The sequence below is a fragment of the Oncorhynchus mykiss genome, chromosome 2, assembly GCF_013265735.2.
Source record: "Oncorhynchus mykiss isolate Arlee chromosome 2, USDA_OmykA_1.1, whole genome shotgun sequence".
NCBI lineage: Eukaryota > Metazoa > Chordata > Actinopteri > Salmoniformes > Salmonidae > Oncorhynchus > Oncorhynchus mykiss.
Window position 1 is genome coordinate 89,923,598 of NC_048566.1, and position 21,394 is coordinate 89,944,991.

Sequence of the window (21,394 nt, forward strand, 5' to 3'; positions counted from 1 at the left end):
AACCAAAGTGGAGTTATGATTTTAGACATTTTTATAAATTAATAAAAAATGAAAAGCTGAAATGTATTGGGAGTCAATAAGTATTCCATCCCTTTGTTATGGCAAGCCTAAATAAGTTCAGGAGCAGTGTTTGACTTGGGCAGGAGCTCACCGGAGCTGAGTACCGGCACCGCAAATTTCTACTGATTTAGCTCCTGTGCCTCTTATAGAATATTAGCTAAAAAATATTGTGGAGCTCCTGCACCTAAATATAAACAGTACCGGCACCCAAAATGAGTACTGCCACCTATATCAGAACTTCTAAGCCTATTCACAATGATATTGGGCTGGATGCTGATAGAGGAAACTTGCTGAATAACCAGATAAATTATAGCCAAAGCCTTTCTTTTAGGCTATTTACAGAAATAGATGTCCTCAATACTTTGCTAGCAATAGCCAACAAGTAATCCACAGGGGTTTCATGATTATTATTGGTTTTGTGATTATCTTACTGACAGAACTCAGGCCATGGTTATTTGCAAAATATTAAATAGCATTTTCAAGGAATAGAGAAGTTAGGAAAGGCTTTCTAACTTTTTCTGATAAGTCTGAGAATTAGCCATATGTCATCGAGACAACATATCTGCATCTTATCAGCAGAAAGGGGTGTTTTCAATGTCATTGCCAAACTCGTCCAAAAATTGATAATGTTCCGGTAGATTCCACTATATAAGGTGCAGTGTCTCGACCAGTAAACCAACCTCACTTCATTTCCCGAAAGGTAAGAGTGTTGTTCATGTGCTTTGCATTCTCTAGCTATATCATGCAAGCTACATGTGTAGGATCTTAATATGACCAGTTTCTCAGCAGGAAAATAATCCTGAGGCAAAAGGAAAGGTGGTTATAATTAATGGACATTTATGTAGGCGTTGATGCATTTTATGTTAGAGCAAATCAAGTCTGACATTTTAAGTGGAAATTACAAACTTTAGAAGCATTACAAGCCTTGAATGTACTACATATTTGCATTTCCTGCAACAACAATGTGATCAAATTAAGATCCTACACCTGTACTACAGGAAAGTTACAGTAAGTCAATTACTTTCTGTGGTGGTATTCAGAGTTATTGACAGTGTCTAACCCTGGCAGGTTGTTTGTTGACATGTCTGCATTGAAGTACACTCTGGGCCTTCTGGCCCTGCTTGTAGTGGCCGCCTGGGCCGAGGAGGTGAGTAAAAACTCTACTAAACTCTCTACTGTATGTGTTGTGTGTCTGCATCCATGCATGTGTGTGTGTCGTCCATGTAAGTGTGGACGTATGCATATTTTGTGAAACAACCTAACTATTCATAGTAAGATGTTTGCTGATTTGTCAAATACATTATTTCTCTCTGTCTTTGCTGCATGGTGCCATAGGAGCTCTCTGTCTCTGAGCTGCTGGAGAAGGCCAACAGGAATGTTGGTAAGACAGTTTTTAAATTGTGATATACAATACCCGCCAACACTTTCAGATTACATTATGAGTGATATAAAATATGAAATAAAGATGTATTAGAAAAAAACTATACATTATCGCATTGCTTTTCAGTCCAGGACTAGGCTTAATCAGTATCAGGGAAACTGATCCAAGGTGTCACACTTTGACGTCCTGTCCTGTCCCCGTTCCTCCAGTGCATACCCGCAACGAGCCCTTGATTGTGGATGACATCGCCTACGTCAACGAGGCTGAGAGGAACGCTGACCCCTGCACATCTCGCGGCTGCATGTGGCCCAAGTCCAGCGACGGCAGAGTCTATGTGCCCTACGTCATCGCCAATCAGTACTGTAAGTACCATGTCATGATCATATCTTATTTAACGATGTTGGATATTAACTTGAGCTAGTTTGCTAGAGCAGGAAAATAATCCTGCAGCAACAGCAAATGTGGATTGTAATTCATGGAATTTTTATGTAGGGTTTCATCAAACAAAAAAGACTCAAATCAAGTCTTACATTTTAAAGTGTAAATTATAAACTTCAGAAGCCCTTTTACACTACATATTAATGTCCTACATCTGTACATGAGTCCCAAACTACTGTATAAAGCTATATAAATAGGCCATATAAGTAACAACTAATCATTACTGGCCAGGGTTGGGTAGGTTACTTTCTAAATGTAATCCGTTAGTTACTAATTACCTGTCCAAAATTCTAATCAGTAATGTAACTTTTGGATTACCCAAACTCAGTAACGTAATCTGATTACATTCAGTTACTTTTAGATTACTTTCCCCTTAAGAGGCATTAGAAGAAGACAAAAAAGTATGTTACCAATTGAACTACATCTATTGCAGGATAAATCAATGTTAAAGTTTACATACCTGGCCATGTGTGGATGTTACATTCTACTTTATAGGTTGGTTATGTAGGCTTCTTCTAACCCATCGCTTTCTACTACATATAATAAATATGAATAAATTATATCTTTACATTAAAAACTAAGTCTATCAGTATTCCAGTCATTATAATACATGTTATACCCCTTGATCTTCAAGAAAATGACTTGGAAATACTTGCCCTGCCTCTGTTTTGGTAAAAAGCTGAGGGATGGGCCTGGAGAAATGTAACTTCTCAGATAGTAGACAGAGCTATGGATGCAAGAACTGACCATCCATGATATAAACATTATTGTTTTAATCATGTTAAAAGACTATACAGTGTTTCTTTACATTTAGAATATTTACAAACATCGGAGAAAAACAAGATTATATTTTGGGATCTCATGGAGTTGAACTAAATTCATACAGCATTTATAAGTTATATCTTTCAATAATTAATGGATTTATATCATTTATTTGTTCAAATAATTGATGTAGCAACTACAGATTACCCCTTTAAGTCTATCAAAAGTGTGCGAGTTTGAGCATGTGTCCATTAGGCCTATGGATTTTTTTGATCAACATGAATTATATTGAGCACTTAAAGCCCCACTTTATTCCATAGGCTGCGATCTGCACTATGCAGCTGTTGCAAGCCCATTTTTCACTGGTTTCAAAAACAATGATTGATAGGCACCGTAAATGTATTGAATTCAACCATTATTGGGTTCAAATACATATTTAGAATTGTGAACAGCCATACACAACAACCAACCGTAAGGCACAAATAGCTAAATGAGAGAGCAGCAGTGTGATTCACATCAATGCCCTATGTAGACATCAATAATAAGGGATATCCGTATCGCCGTAGACTGCACCACTGCTGTCATCCTTACCTCTAAACGTTTATTCAAATTGAATAATCTTTGGATGCCGACAGCAGTCGTTGGAAGATAGCTTGGGCTTTATCCTACAAAGCCAATTCCTGCTCTTTTCCCGCGATCCATCGAACAGATTTTGTGTCATCATAGTGGTCTCTGATTTGTGGTCAGACTTGCTCAGATGGAACAAATTTAAACTTGTGCCTTTTTTCAACTCTGATTTGAATGTCATTGAGAAAACAGAGAAGTGTCAATGATTTTTTTTCGCAAACATCCTTTCTGAATTTAAGGGTAATCCTCGAAGTAATCATTTTTGCGAAGTAATCATACTATTTTTGCTGGCAATGTAACGGATTACAGATACCGTTTTTTGTAATCCCTTACATGTAACAGATTACATGTAATCTATTATTCCCCAACCGTGTTACTGGCCATTAACTGTATTGTGTAGCAAGTTTCATGATACAGTAGTCGTTTTTTAACAGTAGTTTTTCTTGTTCCATCTGTGTCCTGCCAGCCACCAGGGAGCTGGAAGTCATTGAGCGTGGTCTGCAGTCCTTTGCAGGCTTCTCCTGCATCAACTTCATCAAGCGCACCAACCAAAGAGACTACTTGCACATCCAGTCCCAGAACGGGTACATGCACTATGGAATTACATATAATTCATAGGTCCTACTATTCTACATGAGGATCTTTATGACGTGCAGAACCAGGCTGAGTTAGGACCAATTATATATATATATATATATATATATATATATATATATAAATAAATAAATAAATATATATATATATATATATATATATATGAACCCTGGACTGCAGATGCTATGTATTGGACAGTGAGAAGCTTTGAAGCCACTGGTCGGCCATATTGGCACTGCCCAGTTGGAACAGTCCTCAATAGGAATGATATAATTCTACAGTATTTCAGTTAAATATTTCAAGGACAAATTACATGTATTTAAGTATTTTTTGTAGTGGGGACAGTAACATTAGTACTCTCTACTTCCAGGAAAATGTTTTTATATATTTGTATGTTTAGCTCACACAATATAATTTAAAATGATGTATTAAGCCGTCTGTAAAATAATAAATGTGTCAACTTTTGGGGAAATCTGACCAAATTCACATAGAGATTTGAGTTATAGATCTGTCATTTTCGTTGAAAGCAAACCTAAGAAGCAGTAGACCTATTCTACGTGCGCTATTTCTATGCTTCCCCTTTCAGTTTTGTACACCAGCTTCAAACAAAATATATGTCACAGCAGTTTAGATGGTACAATGATTCTCTACACTCTGGGTGCTTGTTCTGTCACAAACTGAAATAAGTCGAACTATTAGAATTTTAGCAACCAGGAAATGGAGGAGCCATTTCTGCATATTTCATCTTTAATAAATGCATTGATTTTGCTTCCCCCAAGAAATTACAATAGAGGAGGAGTATCAAGATTGCTGTGGTGCCTTCAATACAGCACCCAGTGTCAGTCATCCAGGGTTTATATACATCATTGGTTAGGACAGTTCAGTGTGAGACACAAAACTGCATTATAAGGCATGACACACTTCTGGTAAGAGTGTGTGTGTATAAGTACATTTGTGTGGGTCTGACAGAGACAATTAAAACTAATTGCACTGTTACAACTCTGTCCAACCCATTCATGGCAGGTGCTGGTCCTATGTTGGTCGTTCTGGCAATGCCCAGGTTGTGTCTCTGAGCCGATCCGGCTGTGTGTACCACAGCACCACCCAGCACGAGCTCCTCCATGCCCTGGGCTTCAACCACGAACAGACCCGCAGCGACCGTGACAATCACATCCGCGTTCTCCTCCAGAATGTCCAGTCCGGTAGGATCCCTTTCACATTCCCATGTCCCCATATAACTAAGTACATACACAGACAGTCTATTATATTCTTTGAATGTCCACACGCACACACAAACATGTACATTACATATGCGGGCAAACACACACACTGTTGCATCGGTCACCAACCGTTGCATTTATTTATTAGGGCATGGTAAATCTAACAAATTCTCTCTCTTCCAGGCATGGAGCACAACTTCAACAAGATCGCCACCCTGAACCAGGGAACGGCCTATGACTACAACTCCGTCATGCAGTACCACAGGTTAGTCACCATTCTTTTACCACTTTCACACCAGTAGATGCTTAGTCAGTTGAATAATTGCCTAACCAGCCTCATAGAATTCTAATTCTGTACAGAGCCTGTGGTTTAACAGGAAGACACCTGGCTCCTAGCACATGTTATTTATGTGGAATTTAACTTTATGTTCAATCCGATTCTTGGATCCACCCTTCCTACTGTGTCCCTTTCATCTATCTGACCGATTCTACTTCTAACCTGTCTAGATAAGCGTAAAACCATGCCCAAAAATATAATAATATGGTAAGCCTACCCCCACTCATCCCAAGTGTTCATGATGGTGTGATGTGATTGTAGGTACGCCTTCTCCAAGAACAACCAGCCCACCATGGTTCCCATCCCCAACCAGAACGTGGAGATTGGCAACGCCTCCCAGATGAGCCAGAGCGACATCACCCGTCTCAACAGGCTGTACAACTGTTAAACAGACACCTTGTGTTTCTGTCCTCTCACAAGGTTGTGTCAATGACTCAGTGTTGATATCAGAGTAAAGCTCAATAAACCGGCAAAAATATACTGTATTTTTGTTTCATAATTTTAAAGTCTTAATATATTTTTCTACAGCATGGATTAAAGTCCTGGGTTAAAATATGATTTGAAATCATATTAAATTGCCTACTTTACCTGGGCTTGATTGAGCATGCGTGGCCCAATGGAACCAAGGAAATAGTCTCCAAACTGTAAACCCCGCCCACCTGGGATAGTTGGGAGGCTAGAGAAAACACTCAAAGCATTTGAAACAATTTAAATAGTATTTGAACCCAGAGGACTGGTAGATACAGCTGTTTGCACCAATCAAACTGTTGGACACTAGCCGTGCTCTACCACTACCCCTGCTCTATCACTAGCCCTGCTCTATCACTAGCCCTGCTCTATCACTAGCCCTGCTCTATCACTAGCCCTGCTCTATCACTAGCCCTGCTGAGGTCCCAACTGCAGTCACACCCAATGCTGACCAAAAGGGGGCAACACATTACCACAGAGCTTTGGCAGTAACTGTCTATTCAAATCAAATCAAATTGTATTCGTCAAATGCATCAAATACAACAGGTTACAGTAAAATGTTTACAAGCCCCATAGTTAAAAAAAAAATACGTATAAGAGTAAGAAATAAAAGTAACAAGTAAACAATAACAATAGCGAGACTATATACAGAGGGGGTACCGGTACAGAGTCAATGTGCGGGGGTACCGGTTAGTTGAGGTAATATGTACATGTAGGCTCCACCTCAGCCCCATCGATGAGAATGGGGATGTGCTCGGTCCTCTTTTTCCTGTAGTCCACAATCATCTCCTTTGTCTTGATTGTGGACTACAGGAAAAAGCGGACCGAGCACGCCCCCATTCCCATTCCCTACCCCGGCCGTCCACTATTGATCCCATGGATGAGTATACTACTGTGTCATCAGACTCCCCATCTCCCACATTAGAATGAATTTGAATCCAGATGATGTTTTAATGCATGAACATTTTAGACACTATTTTCCCAGGCTCCAGAGTGACAGGTGTCTAAGGCACTGCATCTCAGTGCTAGAGGTGTCACTACAGACCCTGGTTTGATCCCGGGCTGTATCACAACCAGCCTTGATCGGGAGTCCCATAGGGTGGCACACAATTGGTCCAGCGTAGACCGGGTTAGGGGAGGGTTTTGCTGGGGTAGGCCGTCATTGGAAACCCTCTCAAGTTCATGTATGTACAGCAGGTAGCCTAGCAGTTAGAGCTGTGGCCCAGTAACTGAAAAATCTGTTGATGTGCCCTTGAGTGAGGCACTTAAACCTAATTTGCTTCAGGGGTGCCTACTACTATGGTTGACCCTGTAAAACATCACAATTCACCGCACCTATTCGGCAAAGGTTTTTTAAACTAACCCAAGATAGACCACAGCCTGTCTTTTCCAATAAGAGAAAATGAATCATAGTGGGCAGACCAAGCAAGGAGGTGGGCAGAGCCAAGCACAAGCAAGCGAGATCCTATTGGCGCATTCTAGCATGTATTTGCATATTTCTGTTAGGCAACGCCTACTCTGTGAAGTGCTCTTGTACAATAATTAAATTCAACCTTGCACTTCTAAAAAAAATATATATAAAAATTGAAACTTTTGCAAAGGGTAAAGTGTCCAAAACATATTCAAGTCGGTTCATAACAGATTCTAGTTTTGGTAACAGAAAACTGTATTGAGATAAAATGTTTCATCAAGGAGAAAATTTGCAGAATGTCAGAAAAAATCCATCTCGCTCCATCTTCTCCCACTGCCGGCCCCTGTGCTTCCTCTCATCACCATATTTGATGGTGCGTGGAAATGCCAACCGGATCCTTCAAATTTATACATCCGATTAAACATCTGGCTCATTGTTCTATCTGTGAATCTGGTGAACGTGACAGTATGCCTATTTTTTTTAGCCCATGCTTGCCATAGTGCAGACCTAACGTTTTCCACACCTCCTTCCAAACAGAATGCTGGGATCTCTCCCTGACAGTCTTGCTGCATGCCTCACACGTTTATCTCCCTAGAAACCTGTCTTCATTGTCTATTCCTTTGTGGTTTGTCATATCATTTCAAACCAGTTTGTGTTTTGATCTGTAGAAGTATATGTAGATCTTGCAATGGGTAATTGCTATGACAAATACCATTTCTTATTTACAAAATTCCCTATTATGGGTAAACACACTCCTGCTCCACTTGTTCGACCTAATCCACCTGCTCCTCCTGCTTCGCCTGCTCCTCCTGCTCCTCAAACAGAAGATGTTGGCCCAAAGTTTTAGAGAGAGAGGAAAAAGCTTGGGCAGAGAGGACAGTGGTGACTGTTGTTCAGCCGCGGGCCGCGGTGGTGACGCAACAGAGAGGTCTGCTTCAGCCATTGGCATCCACTCAGGACAATCAGGAAGAGATGTGGCCCAGTTCCGTTCTCCATCCCCTCCTCCTCTTCTCCCTCCCCTCTTCCTTCTCTCTCTCTCTCTCTCTCTCTCTCTCTCTCTCTCTCTCTTTCTGTTGGTCACTAGTCACTATCCGGACCCTCTGTGTCTCCCCATTTGAAGCTCTCGCCAGGACATGAGATTCATCTGGGACAGAGTCATTTCATCTGGGCCGTCGGGTCTGTCTGCCGAATGACCCAAACGCACGAGCACACTGGTACCCCTCCTCCCACTCCTTCCCACCTCGTCGCCAACAGGAAACTATTGTGCCTACTGTGTGTCCCGACAATGAGCGAGTCACTGTGAGCCAAGTCCCAAAAGAGGGATGGGGGGAGAGAGGAAGAGGGGCATGTAGCCTAGCCTCAGGTCAGTTCCCCATAGCTGGCCTCATCTATCACTATCAGTCCAGTCCACACATCTCCAGTTACAGAGGCCTCTCTATCTCTCTCTCGCCCTATCTCTCTCTCTCTTTCTGATTGCTACTTCCTCTGTGGGCTGTCCTGAGTGTCCTCACATCCCCCAGGGAAGACACTCCTTATACTGTGTGTTAGAAACATATCTAGGATCAGATTTACCCTCCTCGAATGATCTTGGGTCAATATGTAGGGGCATGCATGAGGACTTCTTTTAATCACCTCTTTTAGGTAGGATATCAATTACACAAGGCTTAAAGCCTGTGGGGCCTAAGGACCAGTTTTGGTGTACGACAACACATTTCCTATGATGCATTTATCTCCATCATAATATTGCTCTACAAAAAAATGATGAGCATCCCATAACAACTTTGTATATTGTTATAAGCTTGAGATAAGTGCTGTGGTTGACCTCAGCTTAAGACTAATAGTTCTGCAGTACATTGCATGAGCATATTGTATGAGCGTCATGTAAAATAAGGCTTCGTTAGATTACCATTCACATGGGGTCCTCCATGGGAGGTAGGGCAGGTCTACTTCTCCCAAATGGCATCCTATTTCAAAGGTAGTGCACTCTAAAGTGAATAATGAGCCATTTGGGATGCAGCTCAGGTCTACTGTTCCCTAACCCCCACTATCCAGACCTGGCCAGTCCCATATCAATATTTTATGCTGTGATGCCCCTGGCCCCCTCCTTGCCCCCGCCTAAGCCTAGCCGCCGCCTGGCCCTGGGAACACTGGACAGCCAATTAGCCTAAACATGATTAGCCAGATTTGGCCCCGAGTCAGTTTTCAATTAGGCCGAGTGAACAGGAATAGTAGCCCCCTTCAGCGGTTTAAAAATAGCTGTTTTGTATATCTTACAGCAGCGCCGGAGTCCACAGTTTACACACAGTAAGTTACACACAGAGGGTAACTGTCAGTAACAAATGAGAACAAATGTTCAGCCCCAACTTTGATCATTAGACAATGCCATGATAGGGTAATTTTGCCAAGATCTTGAAAGTATGTAGAATACAGTCCAATTAGATGATTTTTGTGTGAGAACTATATTTTGTATATCTTTTGTTTATGCTTTCATTCCTTTATGTTTCAGTTCCTTTGACACTTAGGAAGCAATAGAGCCATAAACAAAGTCCCCATACAACCATCACCATCATGCAACCATTCAACCATCACCACACCACACCATCACCACACCACACCATCACCACACCGCTCATTTGGAAAGAAATGCAATTATATATTTTGTGAGTGTGCGTGCGTTGTTAACATCTGCCTAAGTTATTGCCCAGATCTTCCAGTCTGGACAACCAGACGACGGGTCCGGAACGGCAATCCAAATCCGGACATCTGCTGCCCATCCTTGTGGCGGCCTGTTCCGCTTGTAGAAATCCTACCCGGGTCGGCCACCAGAGGGGGACTGCAACAATGATCCACAACCAGGACATCACGTGGTCATTATTTTTATGTTGGTTTGCAACTTGCAGGATAATCACAAGATTGAACCCACCAGAGGGGGACTGTCACAACATGGCCTTTTGGGTGTATATCGTGGCTCCCCCCCTCCTTGTCTCTCCTTCTCTCTCACACGTCAGGTTTTACAATGGTCATAAATACCTGGTAGAAACTGCCATGCAGTACTGAGGGAGAGAGTCTACCAGAACAAAGAGTTTCTCTTTGTTCAAAACTCCTAATCTCCAAAATGAGAGAACTAAGCAATGTTTCTACTTTTGAGAATGTGGGAATGGTCCGTGGACACTTAAGGGACAGTCGTGATGAGTGTGCTTCATTTGGTGATCTCATGAAGGACAGGAAACACACATAACTATAACTCTTAAAGTGTACATTTCCCAGCTGTCAGGTTTACATCTAAATATTGTGAAACGTATGTGATCAAACATGAAACTACTTGTGAAAAGATGTAATGTGAGGTTAACCTTCTAAATGAGAGTATGCATTTTCATACAAAGATTAACTAGTCAGTGGCCACACCCCCGTGAGCCCAGACATCACATTAGGCGTCATAGAACCGCCCATTTTTCCACAGAGTATAAAACCCACTTCCTACAAAATATACATTAAGTCAGCGAGCGAGTCCCCATGTTGGAATGGCTACAATTCTATAGACCACGGAGACCATACAGCTGTAGTTTTGGCTACACTGCTGGAAATAGTTCAAATCTGAGACTATCGATCACTACAGAATAAGAGCAAATCTTAGACGTATAATTACTAGTCTGCAGCTAGAAATGACGTAAGTCTAGTACGAGAATACCAACAACTGACATTTCAATGATTATATTTCACGCTCTTTCTCAGTCCCCACCCCTTTCCTTGGTCTACCAAGCCGTCCTACCGGCTTTGTCCACTAGGGACTTTTTCTTTATATCATCATCTACTGTCTGTTTGTTATGTAATTTTGAGTGCTTATTTATTTAGTTAGTAAATAAATAATTAAGCCAATTTGTATGTCGCTGATTCATGATTTAGGCTAGGGTTCATGCAGATATCCAAGGGTTTGTGACGTTCAGTAATGAGAACTGATGAGGTAATAATAATACATTAATGAGAATGACTAATTGATCAGATGTTGAATATCTGAAGAGTTATATTCAGAAAATTATAACTCTGTAAATCTCAACATTTTCCGTGGTGCCCTGACTTCCTAGTTAATTCATGTTTACATGATTAGTTTAATCACGTAATAATTAAACCTGGCGAACTGATTTGATATAAATAAGTCTTGACATTTAATGATAGTCCAGACACGATAACTGTAAATCGGCCACTCAAGGATATTCACTGTCAAGCAGCTCCAGTGTACATTTGGCCTTGTGTTTAAGGTTATTGTCCTGCTGAAAGGGGAATTAATATCCCAGTGTCTGGTGGAAAGAAGACTTAATCAGGTTTTCCTCTAGGATTTTGCCTGTGCTTAGCTCCATTTTATTATTTTTTTTGTCCTGAAAAACTCCCCATTCCTTAACGATTACAAGCACACCCATAATATGATGCAGCCACCACTGTGCTTGAAAATATGGAGCGTGGTACTCAGTAATGTGTTGTATTGGATTTGCCAGAAACATAACATTTTGTATTCAGGGCAAAAATGGAATTTCTTTGCTGCATTTTTTTACAGTATTACTTTAGTACCTTGTTGGAAACAGGATGCATGTTATGGAATATTTGTATTCTGTAAATGCTTGGTTCTTTTCTCTTTGTCATTTACTGTAGGTTAGTGTTGTGGAGTAACTACAATATTGTTGCTCTATCCTCAGTTTTCTCCTACCACAGCCATTAAACTCTGTAACTGTTTTAAAGTCACCCTTCTCCGGCAAATGCCTGTATCTTTGTAATGACTGGGGTGTACTGATACACCCTCCAAAGTGTAAATAACTTCACCATGCTCAAAGGGATATTCAATGTGTTCAATGTGCATGAAAAATCATGCTAAACACTATTATTGCACACGGAGTGAGTCCATGCAACGTATTATGTGACTTATTAAGCACAGATTTACTCTTGAATGTATTTAGACTTGCCATAACAAAAGGGGTTGAATATTTATTTTTTCAATACATTTCAGCTTTCATTTATAATTAATTTGTAAACGTTTTGAAAAACATCATTCCACTTTGACATTATAAGGTATTGTGGGGTATTGTTAAACATAATACATTTTGAATTCAGGCTTTAACACAAAAATGTGGAAAAGTCCAGGGGTGTAAATACTTTCTGAAGGCAGTGAGCCCCTTTCATCCAAACAGTCCCCATAATCTCCAACTAATGACACGTTTCCCTTCAGCATGATGATTGAGAAAGGGGATGGATGGAAAATATTATCTCTGCATGACATCTCCAGCAATGTCCAGCGATCTGCATCTGATTTAGACATGAGTTTTGGATTTGACGCATGACAGGAGCCAGGACAATAATAGGCTATGTCTGCGAGCCAAGGGCCTGGACCACATCTTAAATGAACAGCGCACAGACTGACTGGCAGCTGTCCACTTTGATTGCACCTGCAGGTGTGGTAATTGAGACAACCCAGTACTGTACTATACACACTTAATTCTAACTATGACATACAGTATGAAGCTAAGAGAGTCTGTGGAACAGAGAAATGGGACACACTGTGGAAGTGACATCACCAAGGTATTCCACTGTGCGTGTAATTTCAAAGCAGCAATGGCACCAGCTATAAAACAGTCCAAACACAAGCGCCCGTCAGTAATTATCGCAGGCCTACTGTACATCATCACAATGCTATTTGACCCAAATAGTGTATCAAGGCAATAAATAATCAGGCAGCAGGAATCAACTCTGTAATCCTAAATGGTACATCTGGAAACCCCAGTATAACTCATTCATATCAATGGTCTATCGTCTGTCGAGACTGCAGAGCCATTATTGACAGCATTGAAATAAATGGTGCCAGAAATTATACATGATCTATCGATCCAAAGGCATATCTCAGGCCGCAGATCTAGATTACAAGCCTATAGGTCTTTGGGCCTACATTTAATAAAAACGTTTAGGCTATGAGGTAATAATTGCAGGAAAATATAACCTGTAAAAAAGGTGTATCTCCTGGATATTTTAGCTGACATTATGCACTTTGAATATTTGATATAATTATACAAAACAGTGAATGATATAGGCTACTATATCTATGGTGCATTCTTAGGCATACGTTATCCCAATAGGCCGAAACCTTTACTCTGACTGTCGGCATGTTAATATAACTCATGACAACACAACATGAAGACCATCCTTCATCAGGCTATGTTATTCACACATCCACCGATTCCACACAGTCATAGGAAGGGTAAGAGGTAGCCCAGGTTGTAAGCCTTGGCATGGTGGGTTTAGGCAGAAATAGGACACAGCCTTGGCTACACTTGTCCCCACCACATTTTTTTTGTCACTCTTTAGCCACCGCGCAACGCACCTCCTTTCAAATTGAGAACGCATTCTCATCTGGAATACGCCTAGGGTCCACGCCTACTGCCCTTAACCAACCTGCGCTCCCCGAAATGCCATGGTCTGGTCTAGTCTAGACTGTCTCATCCGCGGAGACACATTTTTCTCTCGAGTGTTTTTACAATTTGAGGCTACAGTCGTATGTGAAATTTGCATTCAGCAGCGTAGTAGTTAAAGTGGTACTGAATGCGTTGTTTTATGTTCTGTGTGTTGCCCGCACTCCAGCAGACCGCTACAGTAGGAAGATGGCGTCGGAGGGAGCGAGCGGGGAACAGCGTCCTCCGATACAAACACTGGCAACAACAGTGCTTGGAAGTGTCGAAGCGGTAAGACCTTTTCATATTATAGCCAGGTCTATATTCTATATTTGCATGATTCGTTTTGGAATAAAGGCACCGGGCACAGGAATAATGAATACAGAAACACGGTGCATTTCTCTATGAACCTGAGTGTTCATCTTGAAGCAACAGCAAGATGTTATTCTTGTGACAATGTAGCGAACAGCAAAACAAAGGTTCTCAGATTTTTTTCCAAATAGACTATATACATATGATCCAAGTCTGTTATGAGAATTAAAATCAAAGGAATTGGGTTAATATATTCCTCACACCTCAAAAAGCTCAGTCTGTTGGCACGGCCGATATGGGGAAGCGTAGTTGGCTATAAAGCACTGATTTGCGGTGTTGTAATACAGTTGTTACAGTGTGGTTAAAACGGTGGTTTCAATGTGTAGGCAACTTACATTTGAAACACAATATAGGCTATAGGTTTGCGCTGGCTCGTCTTCTGAATAGGCTACGAGATAGGGCGCTGCTTTTGAGATGGCTGTTCAATGCACAATGCTGTAATTCTTCTCTATATCAAAAGCTCTAAGTTGATATGTTAATGTGCTTTGTGTCATTGTGGCTTTAATGTGAATATATTGTTATCTGATGTAGCCTACATGCAAATTTGCGTTTGAAAAATATTGCCTTTATGGTTAGAAAAGAAAGGCCTATATAGGCTATCCTATGAGGACCCCCAAACCAAACCACTACAATCCAAAATTCAGCAGCACTTGTCTGAACATAAAGCATTTTTGGCTATTTGCACTCGTATTCTGTAGGCCTACTAATACTTTAGATTTGACCTGTGACCAATAGAACAGTATTAGACATGTTGAATCTTAGTGAAAGTGTTTGTTTGTCTGCAGTCTCCTGACTAATCAGGCTGAGTTGCACTTGTTTACGCTCATCTATCTGGGACTTCTCACACTGGCCCCTCGTCTTGCAGACAGGCAGGTTACAACATACATATGTGCCAGGGCAGCAGCTTGCTACCCCTCTGTGCAAATTAATCAATATTTTGCCCCGCGGGAGGGGTCCGTGGTACCTTTCCCTGGTTGTGGTATGCTTGGATGGTTCCATGTGCTCTGTTCAGTCAGACCATTGCTGTCTATCGACCAGTCAGTCAATTCATGCAGAATAGGCACTTGGCTGGCCAGTCTCCCATTAGCCACTTGACTTTACCATGAACTACGCCTATTCTATATATGTTTATATGTAATTGAGCATTTCTTAAGCATTTGCATATTCTTATAGGGCACAGGAAATACAATAACTGTTCTGGGTTTGAGGTTCAAAGGCTATTGAAATGATTGACTGGAAGATCCCCTTGGGGTGGGGGGAACGAGACAGGCAGGTAGCTGTTGAAATGGGAAGAAGAGAAGAGATGTGGGTGGTGGTAGAAGAACAAGGGTCGTTCCACCTCAAAGAGCACAAGAAAGAGGAGTTTCCACACCTACCATCTCAGAATGTTCTGAAATCGGTTGTGTTGTTAGTCTTTTTTTTGTGTTGATTGCACCCAAATTGTACATTTTAATGTATAGGATTTAGATAATATTCAATAAATATAGTACCCAACATCCGATTTGGACCAAACTTCTTCCTACCAATGAGTAAGACAAAAACATTAAACCCAGCTACGGCCACCCCACACCAATCAAACTCACATCAAATGTTATTTGTCACATGCGCCGAATACAACTGGTGTAGACCTTACAGTGAAATGCTTACAAGCCCTTAACCAACAATGCCGTTTTAAGAAAATACCTTAAAAAGTAAGAGATAAGAATAACAAATAATTAAAGAGCAGGAGTAAATAACAATAGCTGGGCTATATTCAGGTGGCACTGGTACAGAGTCAATGTGTCAATGTGTGGGGGCACCGGAGTCGAGGTAATTTAGGTAATTATTTACATGTGGGTAAGAGTTATTAAAGTGGCTATGCAAAGATTATAACAGAGAGTAGCAGCAGCGTGGGGGGGGGGGGGGGGTAGTCTGGGTAGCCATTCCCACCCTAACAACCAGTATTCAGTATCAGTTCTGTATGTTTCACAAGTAGTATGAAGATGTGGTTTGGAGTATTGCTTCTCTGTACTATGTAATGTAATTGTACTCCTGCACAAATCAACTCTGTACTGGTACCCCGTGTATATAGCCAAGTTATCGTTTCTCATTGTGTATTCCTTGTGTTATTATTTTTATATTATTTCTCTTTTTTTCTGCATTGTTGGGAAGGGCCCGCAAGTAAGCATTTCACTGTTAGTCTACACCTGTTGTTTACAAAGCATGTCACAAATAAATTAGATTTGATTTGTTGTTCCTGCTATACCGCCTCACCATTTTATCCATTTTGCTGGTCTCTTGTGTTTATTACATATTATACAACGGATGGGTCTAATCCTGAATACTGATTGGTTATTCCAGACGGTGTCTATTCCACAAATTGCCACCGGCTAAATCTATGATGTTAAAATGCCTATTTACTCTGTTCTATCTGACTGCGCAATCCTCTGTCTCATCAACCCAGCCAGGTACTTTATAAACTCGATCTCCACTATAAAAAGCATCTTGACATTATCTCACATTTCTTTTAGACTAACATCTAGTTTTCAACAGTGGAGATTTGTATAAACCTTGCTGTCTGTCTCTCCGACATTTACAACATTGTTTCAATATTCAAATTCAATCTCCTGCTGTCCCATAGTAATGAACGTGTCGGGAGTCAGGATGAGACAGACAGGCAGCGTTTCTCAGCCAGTCGAAATCATGAATCAGCTGTCATAATTTGAATGGATATATACAAAAAAATATTTATTGAAAGAAGGTAAAACGAAATGCAGCTAATTTGCAGTTTTTCCAGGAAATGTCCAGCTTTTCAGTTCTGCTACCACACGGGAAGCGGGACCGGAGCGCCAAGTCTTGGTCCGAGACGCTTTTAAACAGATTCTACCCTCAAGCTATAAGAATCCAGAACATCTAATCAAATGGCTTCCCAGCCTATTTGCATTGCCCCCCCCCCCCCCCCCCCGCCCCCCTCTTTACACCGCTGCTACTCTCTGTTGTTGTCATCTATGCATAGTCACTTTAATAACTCTACCTACAGTGCCTTGCGAAAGTATTCGGCCCCCTTGAACTTTGCGACCTTTTGCCACATTTCAGGCTTCAAACATAAAGATATAAAACTGTATTTTTTTGTGAAGAATCAACAACAAGTGGGACACAATAATGAAGTGGAAGGACATTTATTGGATATTTCAAACTTTTTTAACAAATCAAAAACTGAAAAATTGGGCGTGCAAAATTATTCAGCCCCTTTACTTTCAGTGCAGCAAACTCTCTCCAGAAGTTCAGTGAGGATCTCTGAATGATCCAATGTTGACCTAAATGACTAATGATGATAAAGACATAGTAATCAAGTCTCCATAGTAATCAAGTCTCCGTATAAATGCACCTGCACTGTGATAGTCTCAGAGGTCCGTTAAAAGCGCAGAGAGCATCATGAAGAACAAGGAACACACCAGGCAGGTCCGAGATACTGTTGTGAAGAAGTTTAAAGCCGGATTTGGATACAAAAATATTTCCCAAGCTTTAAACATCCCAAGGAGCACTGTGCAAGCGATAATATTGAAATGGAAGGAGTATCAGACCACTGCAAATCTACCAAGACCTGGCCGTCCCTCTAAACTTTCAGCTCATACAAGGAGAAGACTGATCAGAGATGCAGCCAAGATGCCCATGATCACTCTGGATGAACTGCAGAGATCTACAGCTGAGGTGGGAGACTCTGTCCATAGGACAACAATCAGTCGTATATTGCACAAATCTGGCCTTTATGGAAGAGTGGCAAGAAGAAAGGCATTTCTTAAAGATATCCATAAAAAGTGTTGTTTAAAGTTTGCCACAAGCCACCTGGGAGACACACCAAACATATGGAAGAAGGTGCTCTGGTCAGATGAAACCAAAATTGAACTTTTTGGCAACAATGCAAAACGTTATGTTTGGCGTAAAAGCAACACAGCTCATCACCCTGAACACACCATCCCCACTGTCAAACATGGTGGTGGCAGCATCATGGTTTGGGCCTGCTTTTCTTCAGCAGGGACAGGGAAGATGGTTAAAATTGATGGGAAGATGGATGGAGCCAAATACAGGACCATTCTGGAAGAAAACCTGATGGAGTCTGCAAAAGACCTGAGACTGGGACGGAGATTTGTCTTCCAACAAGACAATGATCCAAAACATAAAGCAAAATCTACAATGGAATGGTTCAAAAATAAACATATCCAGGTGTTAGAATGGCCAAGTCAAAGTCCAGACCTGAATCCAATCGAGAATCTGTGGAAAGAACTGAAAACTGCTGTTCACAAATGCTCTCCATCCAACCTCACTGAGCTCGAGCTGTTTTGCAAGGAGGAATGGGAAAAAAATTCAGTCTCTCGATGTGCAAAACTGATAGAGACATACCCCAAGCGACTTACAGCTGTAATCGCAGCAAAAGGTGGCGCTACAAAGTATTAACTTAAGGGGGCTGAATAATTTTGCACGCCCAATTTTTCAGTTTTTGATTTGTTAAAAAAGTTTGAAATATCCAATAAATGTCGTTCCACTTCATGATTGTGTCCCACTTGTTGTTGATTCTTCACAAAAAAATACAGTTTTATATCTTTATGTTTGAAGCCTGAAATGTGGCAAAAGGTCGCAAAGTTCAAGGGGGCCGAATACTTTCGCAAGGCACTGTACATGTACATATTACCTCAACTCACCGGTGCCCACGCACATTGACTCTGTACCGGTACCCCTGCACATTGACTCTGTACCGGTGCCCCTGCACATTGACTCTGTACCGGTACCCCTGCACATTGACTTTGTACCGGTGCCCCTGCACATTGACTCTGTACCGGTACCCCTGCACATTGACTCTGTACCGGTACCCCTGCACATTGACTCTGTACCGGTAACCCTCCCCCTGTGTATAGTCTCGCTATTGTTGTTTTACTGCTGCGCTTTAATTACTTGTTACTTTTATCTCTTATTCTTGTCCGTATTTTTTAAAACTTCATTGTTGGTTGGGGGCTCGTAAGTAAGCATTTCACTGTTGTAATAGGCGCATGTGACTAATAAGATTTGATTTGAGTTTGAAGTGATTTTGTTACTGTAGCTGTGTTGTTGGCTAGCTCCTCTGAACAACAGTGTCCTGACAAGTGAGCACATTTTCTATGCCAGGCAAAATTGCACCTCATTAGCTCATTGTTATGGATGTATCCAAATAAATGTCTCTAGAAAAAAGCTTTAACAAATGCAAATGCAGCTACTTTGCTGTTATTCTGGCTGCACTTTTTGACGTGACTGTAAGTTAGGCATAGTTGGCTAGCAAGCAAGGGATAAGAACGTTGCCAGGCAGCATGGCAATGGAACATTTAGAGCTAACGACTGGATCACGTCCATAGATACAGAACAAAAAGACTGAACGACTTGGTCGCGTCCATAGATACAGAACAAAAAGACTGAACGCCTTGGTCGCGTCCATAGATACAGAAAAAAAAGGCTGAACAACTTGGTCGCTTCCATAGATACAGAACAAAAAGACTGAACGACTTGGTCGCGTCCATAGATACAGAACAAAAATACTGAACGACTTGGTCGCGTCCATAGATACAGAACAAAAAGACTGAACGACTTGGTCGCTTCCATAGATACAGAACAAAAAGACTGAACGACTTGGTCGCGTCCATAGATACAGAACAAAAAGACTGAACGACTTGGTCGCGTCCATAGATACAGAACAAAAAGACTGAACGACTTGGTCGCTTCCATAGATACAGAACAAAAAGACTGAACGACTTGGTCACGTCCATAGATACAGAACAAAAAGACTGAACGACTTGGTCGCTTCCATAGATACAGAACAAAAAGACTGAACGACTTGGTCGCTTCCATAGATACAGAACAAAAAGACTGAACGACTTGGTCACGTCCATAGATACAGAACAAAAAGGCTGAACGACTTGGTCGCGTCCATAGATACAGAACAAAAAGACTGAACGACTTGGTCGCGTCCATAGATACAGAACAAAAAGACTGAACGACTTGGTCGCGTCCATAGATACAGAACAAAAAGACTGAACGACTTGGTCGCTTCCATAGATACAGAACAAAAAGACTGAACGACTTGGTCGCGTCCATAGATACAGAACAAAAAGGCTGAACGACTTGGTCGCGTCCATAGATACAGAACAAAAAGACTGAACGACTTGGTCGCGTCCATAGATACAGAACAAAAAGACTGAACGACTTGGTCGCTTCCATAGATACAGAACAAAAAGACTGAACGACTTGGTCGCGTCCATAGATACAGAACAAAAAGACTGAACGACTTGGTCGCTTCCATAGATACAGAACAAAAAGACTGAACGACTTGGTCGCTTCCATAGATACAGAACAAAAAGACTGAACGACTTGGTCGCTTCCATAGATACAGAACAAAAAGACTGAACGACTTGGTCGCGTCCATAGATACAGAACAAAAAGACTGAACGACTTGGTCGCTTCCATAGATACAGAACAAAAAGACTGAACGACTTGGTCGCGTCCATAGATACAGAACAAAAAGACTGAACGACTTGGTCGCTTCCATAGATACAGAACAAAAAGACTGAACGACTTGGTCGCGTCCATAGATACAGAACAAAAAGACTGAACGACTTGGTCGCGTCCATAGATACAGAACAAAAAGACTGAACGACTTGGTCGCGTCCATTGATACGTCCATTTAATGAAAATATGTCAATCATTATTTGAATATGTTGGTAACCCATTGTATAAACGTGATAATGCCCTCAAAGCCGGTGTTTAGAGGATATATTGGCACAGTTTGCCAGCCCTCAAATTCATCTTGGGCTTAACAACACGCATGCCAATATATCCTCCAAACATTAGCACTCAAGAGTGCAACATTTATTTTGCAGCTTTGGGTCGAAAACCAATACATTTGGCACATGATTGAAAGTAAATTGTGTGATCGCCCTCACAATTCAAGTCTTCACAATTCAAATTAATAGACAATTAGTATGCAATTAGTAGGCATTGCCTACTCATAATTAGTTTAAATCACATGATGTACACCGATGATTTCATTAGAAATACGTACTCTATCTAACACAGAAAAGTGCAATTTTCACATAAACTCCCTTTTTCAGGACCCTGTCTTTCGAAGATAATTCATAAAAATCCAAATTACTTCAGAGGACTTTTTAAAAATGTTTATGTTGTTTATGTTGATGTTGACGTTGGCGTTGCGTTGGAGATAATGAATATGAAGTTGAAAAATATTTGACAGTTTCCTTTAATCTGTGTCCAAGAAACGTCCCCTTTATGTATGTT

The 21,394-nt window shown here is 41.1% G+C and overlaps 2 protein-coding genes across 16 annotated transcripts in view; both read left to right on the top strand.

Moving 5' to 3' along the window:
• The first annotated feature begins 693 nt into the window (after positions 1–693).
• LOC110499430 (high choriolytic enzyme 2) lies at positions 694–5,904 on the top strand. The gene is made up of 8 exons (XM_021576574.2): positions 694–760; positions 1,129–1,207; positions 1,396–1,441; positions 1,651–1,803; positions 3,735–3,852; positions 4,886–5,064; positions 5,266–5,347; positions 5,681–5,904. Exons 2-8 carry the CDS (start codon positions 1,142–1,144, stop codon positions 5,805–5,807), a joined length of 771 nt encoding a protein of 256 aa, XP_021432249.2. The 5' UTR covers positions 694–760; positions 1,129–1,141; the 3' UTR covers positions 5,808–5,904.
• A 7,644-nt stretch (positions 5,905–13,548) lies between these two features.
• Positions 13,549–21,394, top strand: part of LOC110502295 (cortactin-binding protein 2) — a 106,679-nt gene continuing 98,833 nt past the window's right edge. For 14 of the 15 annotated variants that reach the window (XM_036958647.1, XM_036958668.1, XM_036958657.1 and 11 more), the window contains exon 1: positions 13,549–14,017. In XM_036958647.1, coding sequence (XP_036814542.1) covers positions 13,937–14,017 — 81 coding nt within the window. In that variant the 5' untranslated portion in view covers positions 13,549–13,936. The remainder of the gene's footprint in view (positions 14,018–21,394) is intronic. The other variant, XM_036958730.1, reaches the window with a different exon arrangement.

Bases quoted from the DNA above. Each gene is read 5' to 3' on its own strand.
- LOC110499430 (XM_021576574.2), top strand. From the start codon at position 1,142: ATGTCTGCATTGAAGTACACTCTGGGCCTTCTGGCCCTGCTTGTAGTG. The intron at 1,442-1,650 runs GTAAGACAGTTT...CCGTTCCTCCAG, and splicing joins GAAGGCCAACAGGAATGTTG to TGCATACCCGCAACGAGCCC. The intron at 5,065-5,265 runs GTAGGATCCCTT...TCTCTCTTCCAG, and splicing joins CCTCCAGAATGTCCAGTCCG to GCATGGAGCACAACTTCAAC.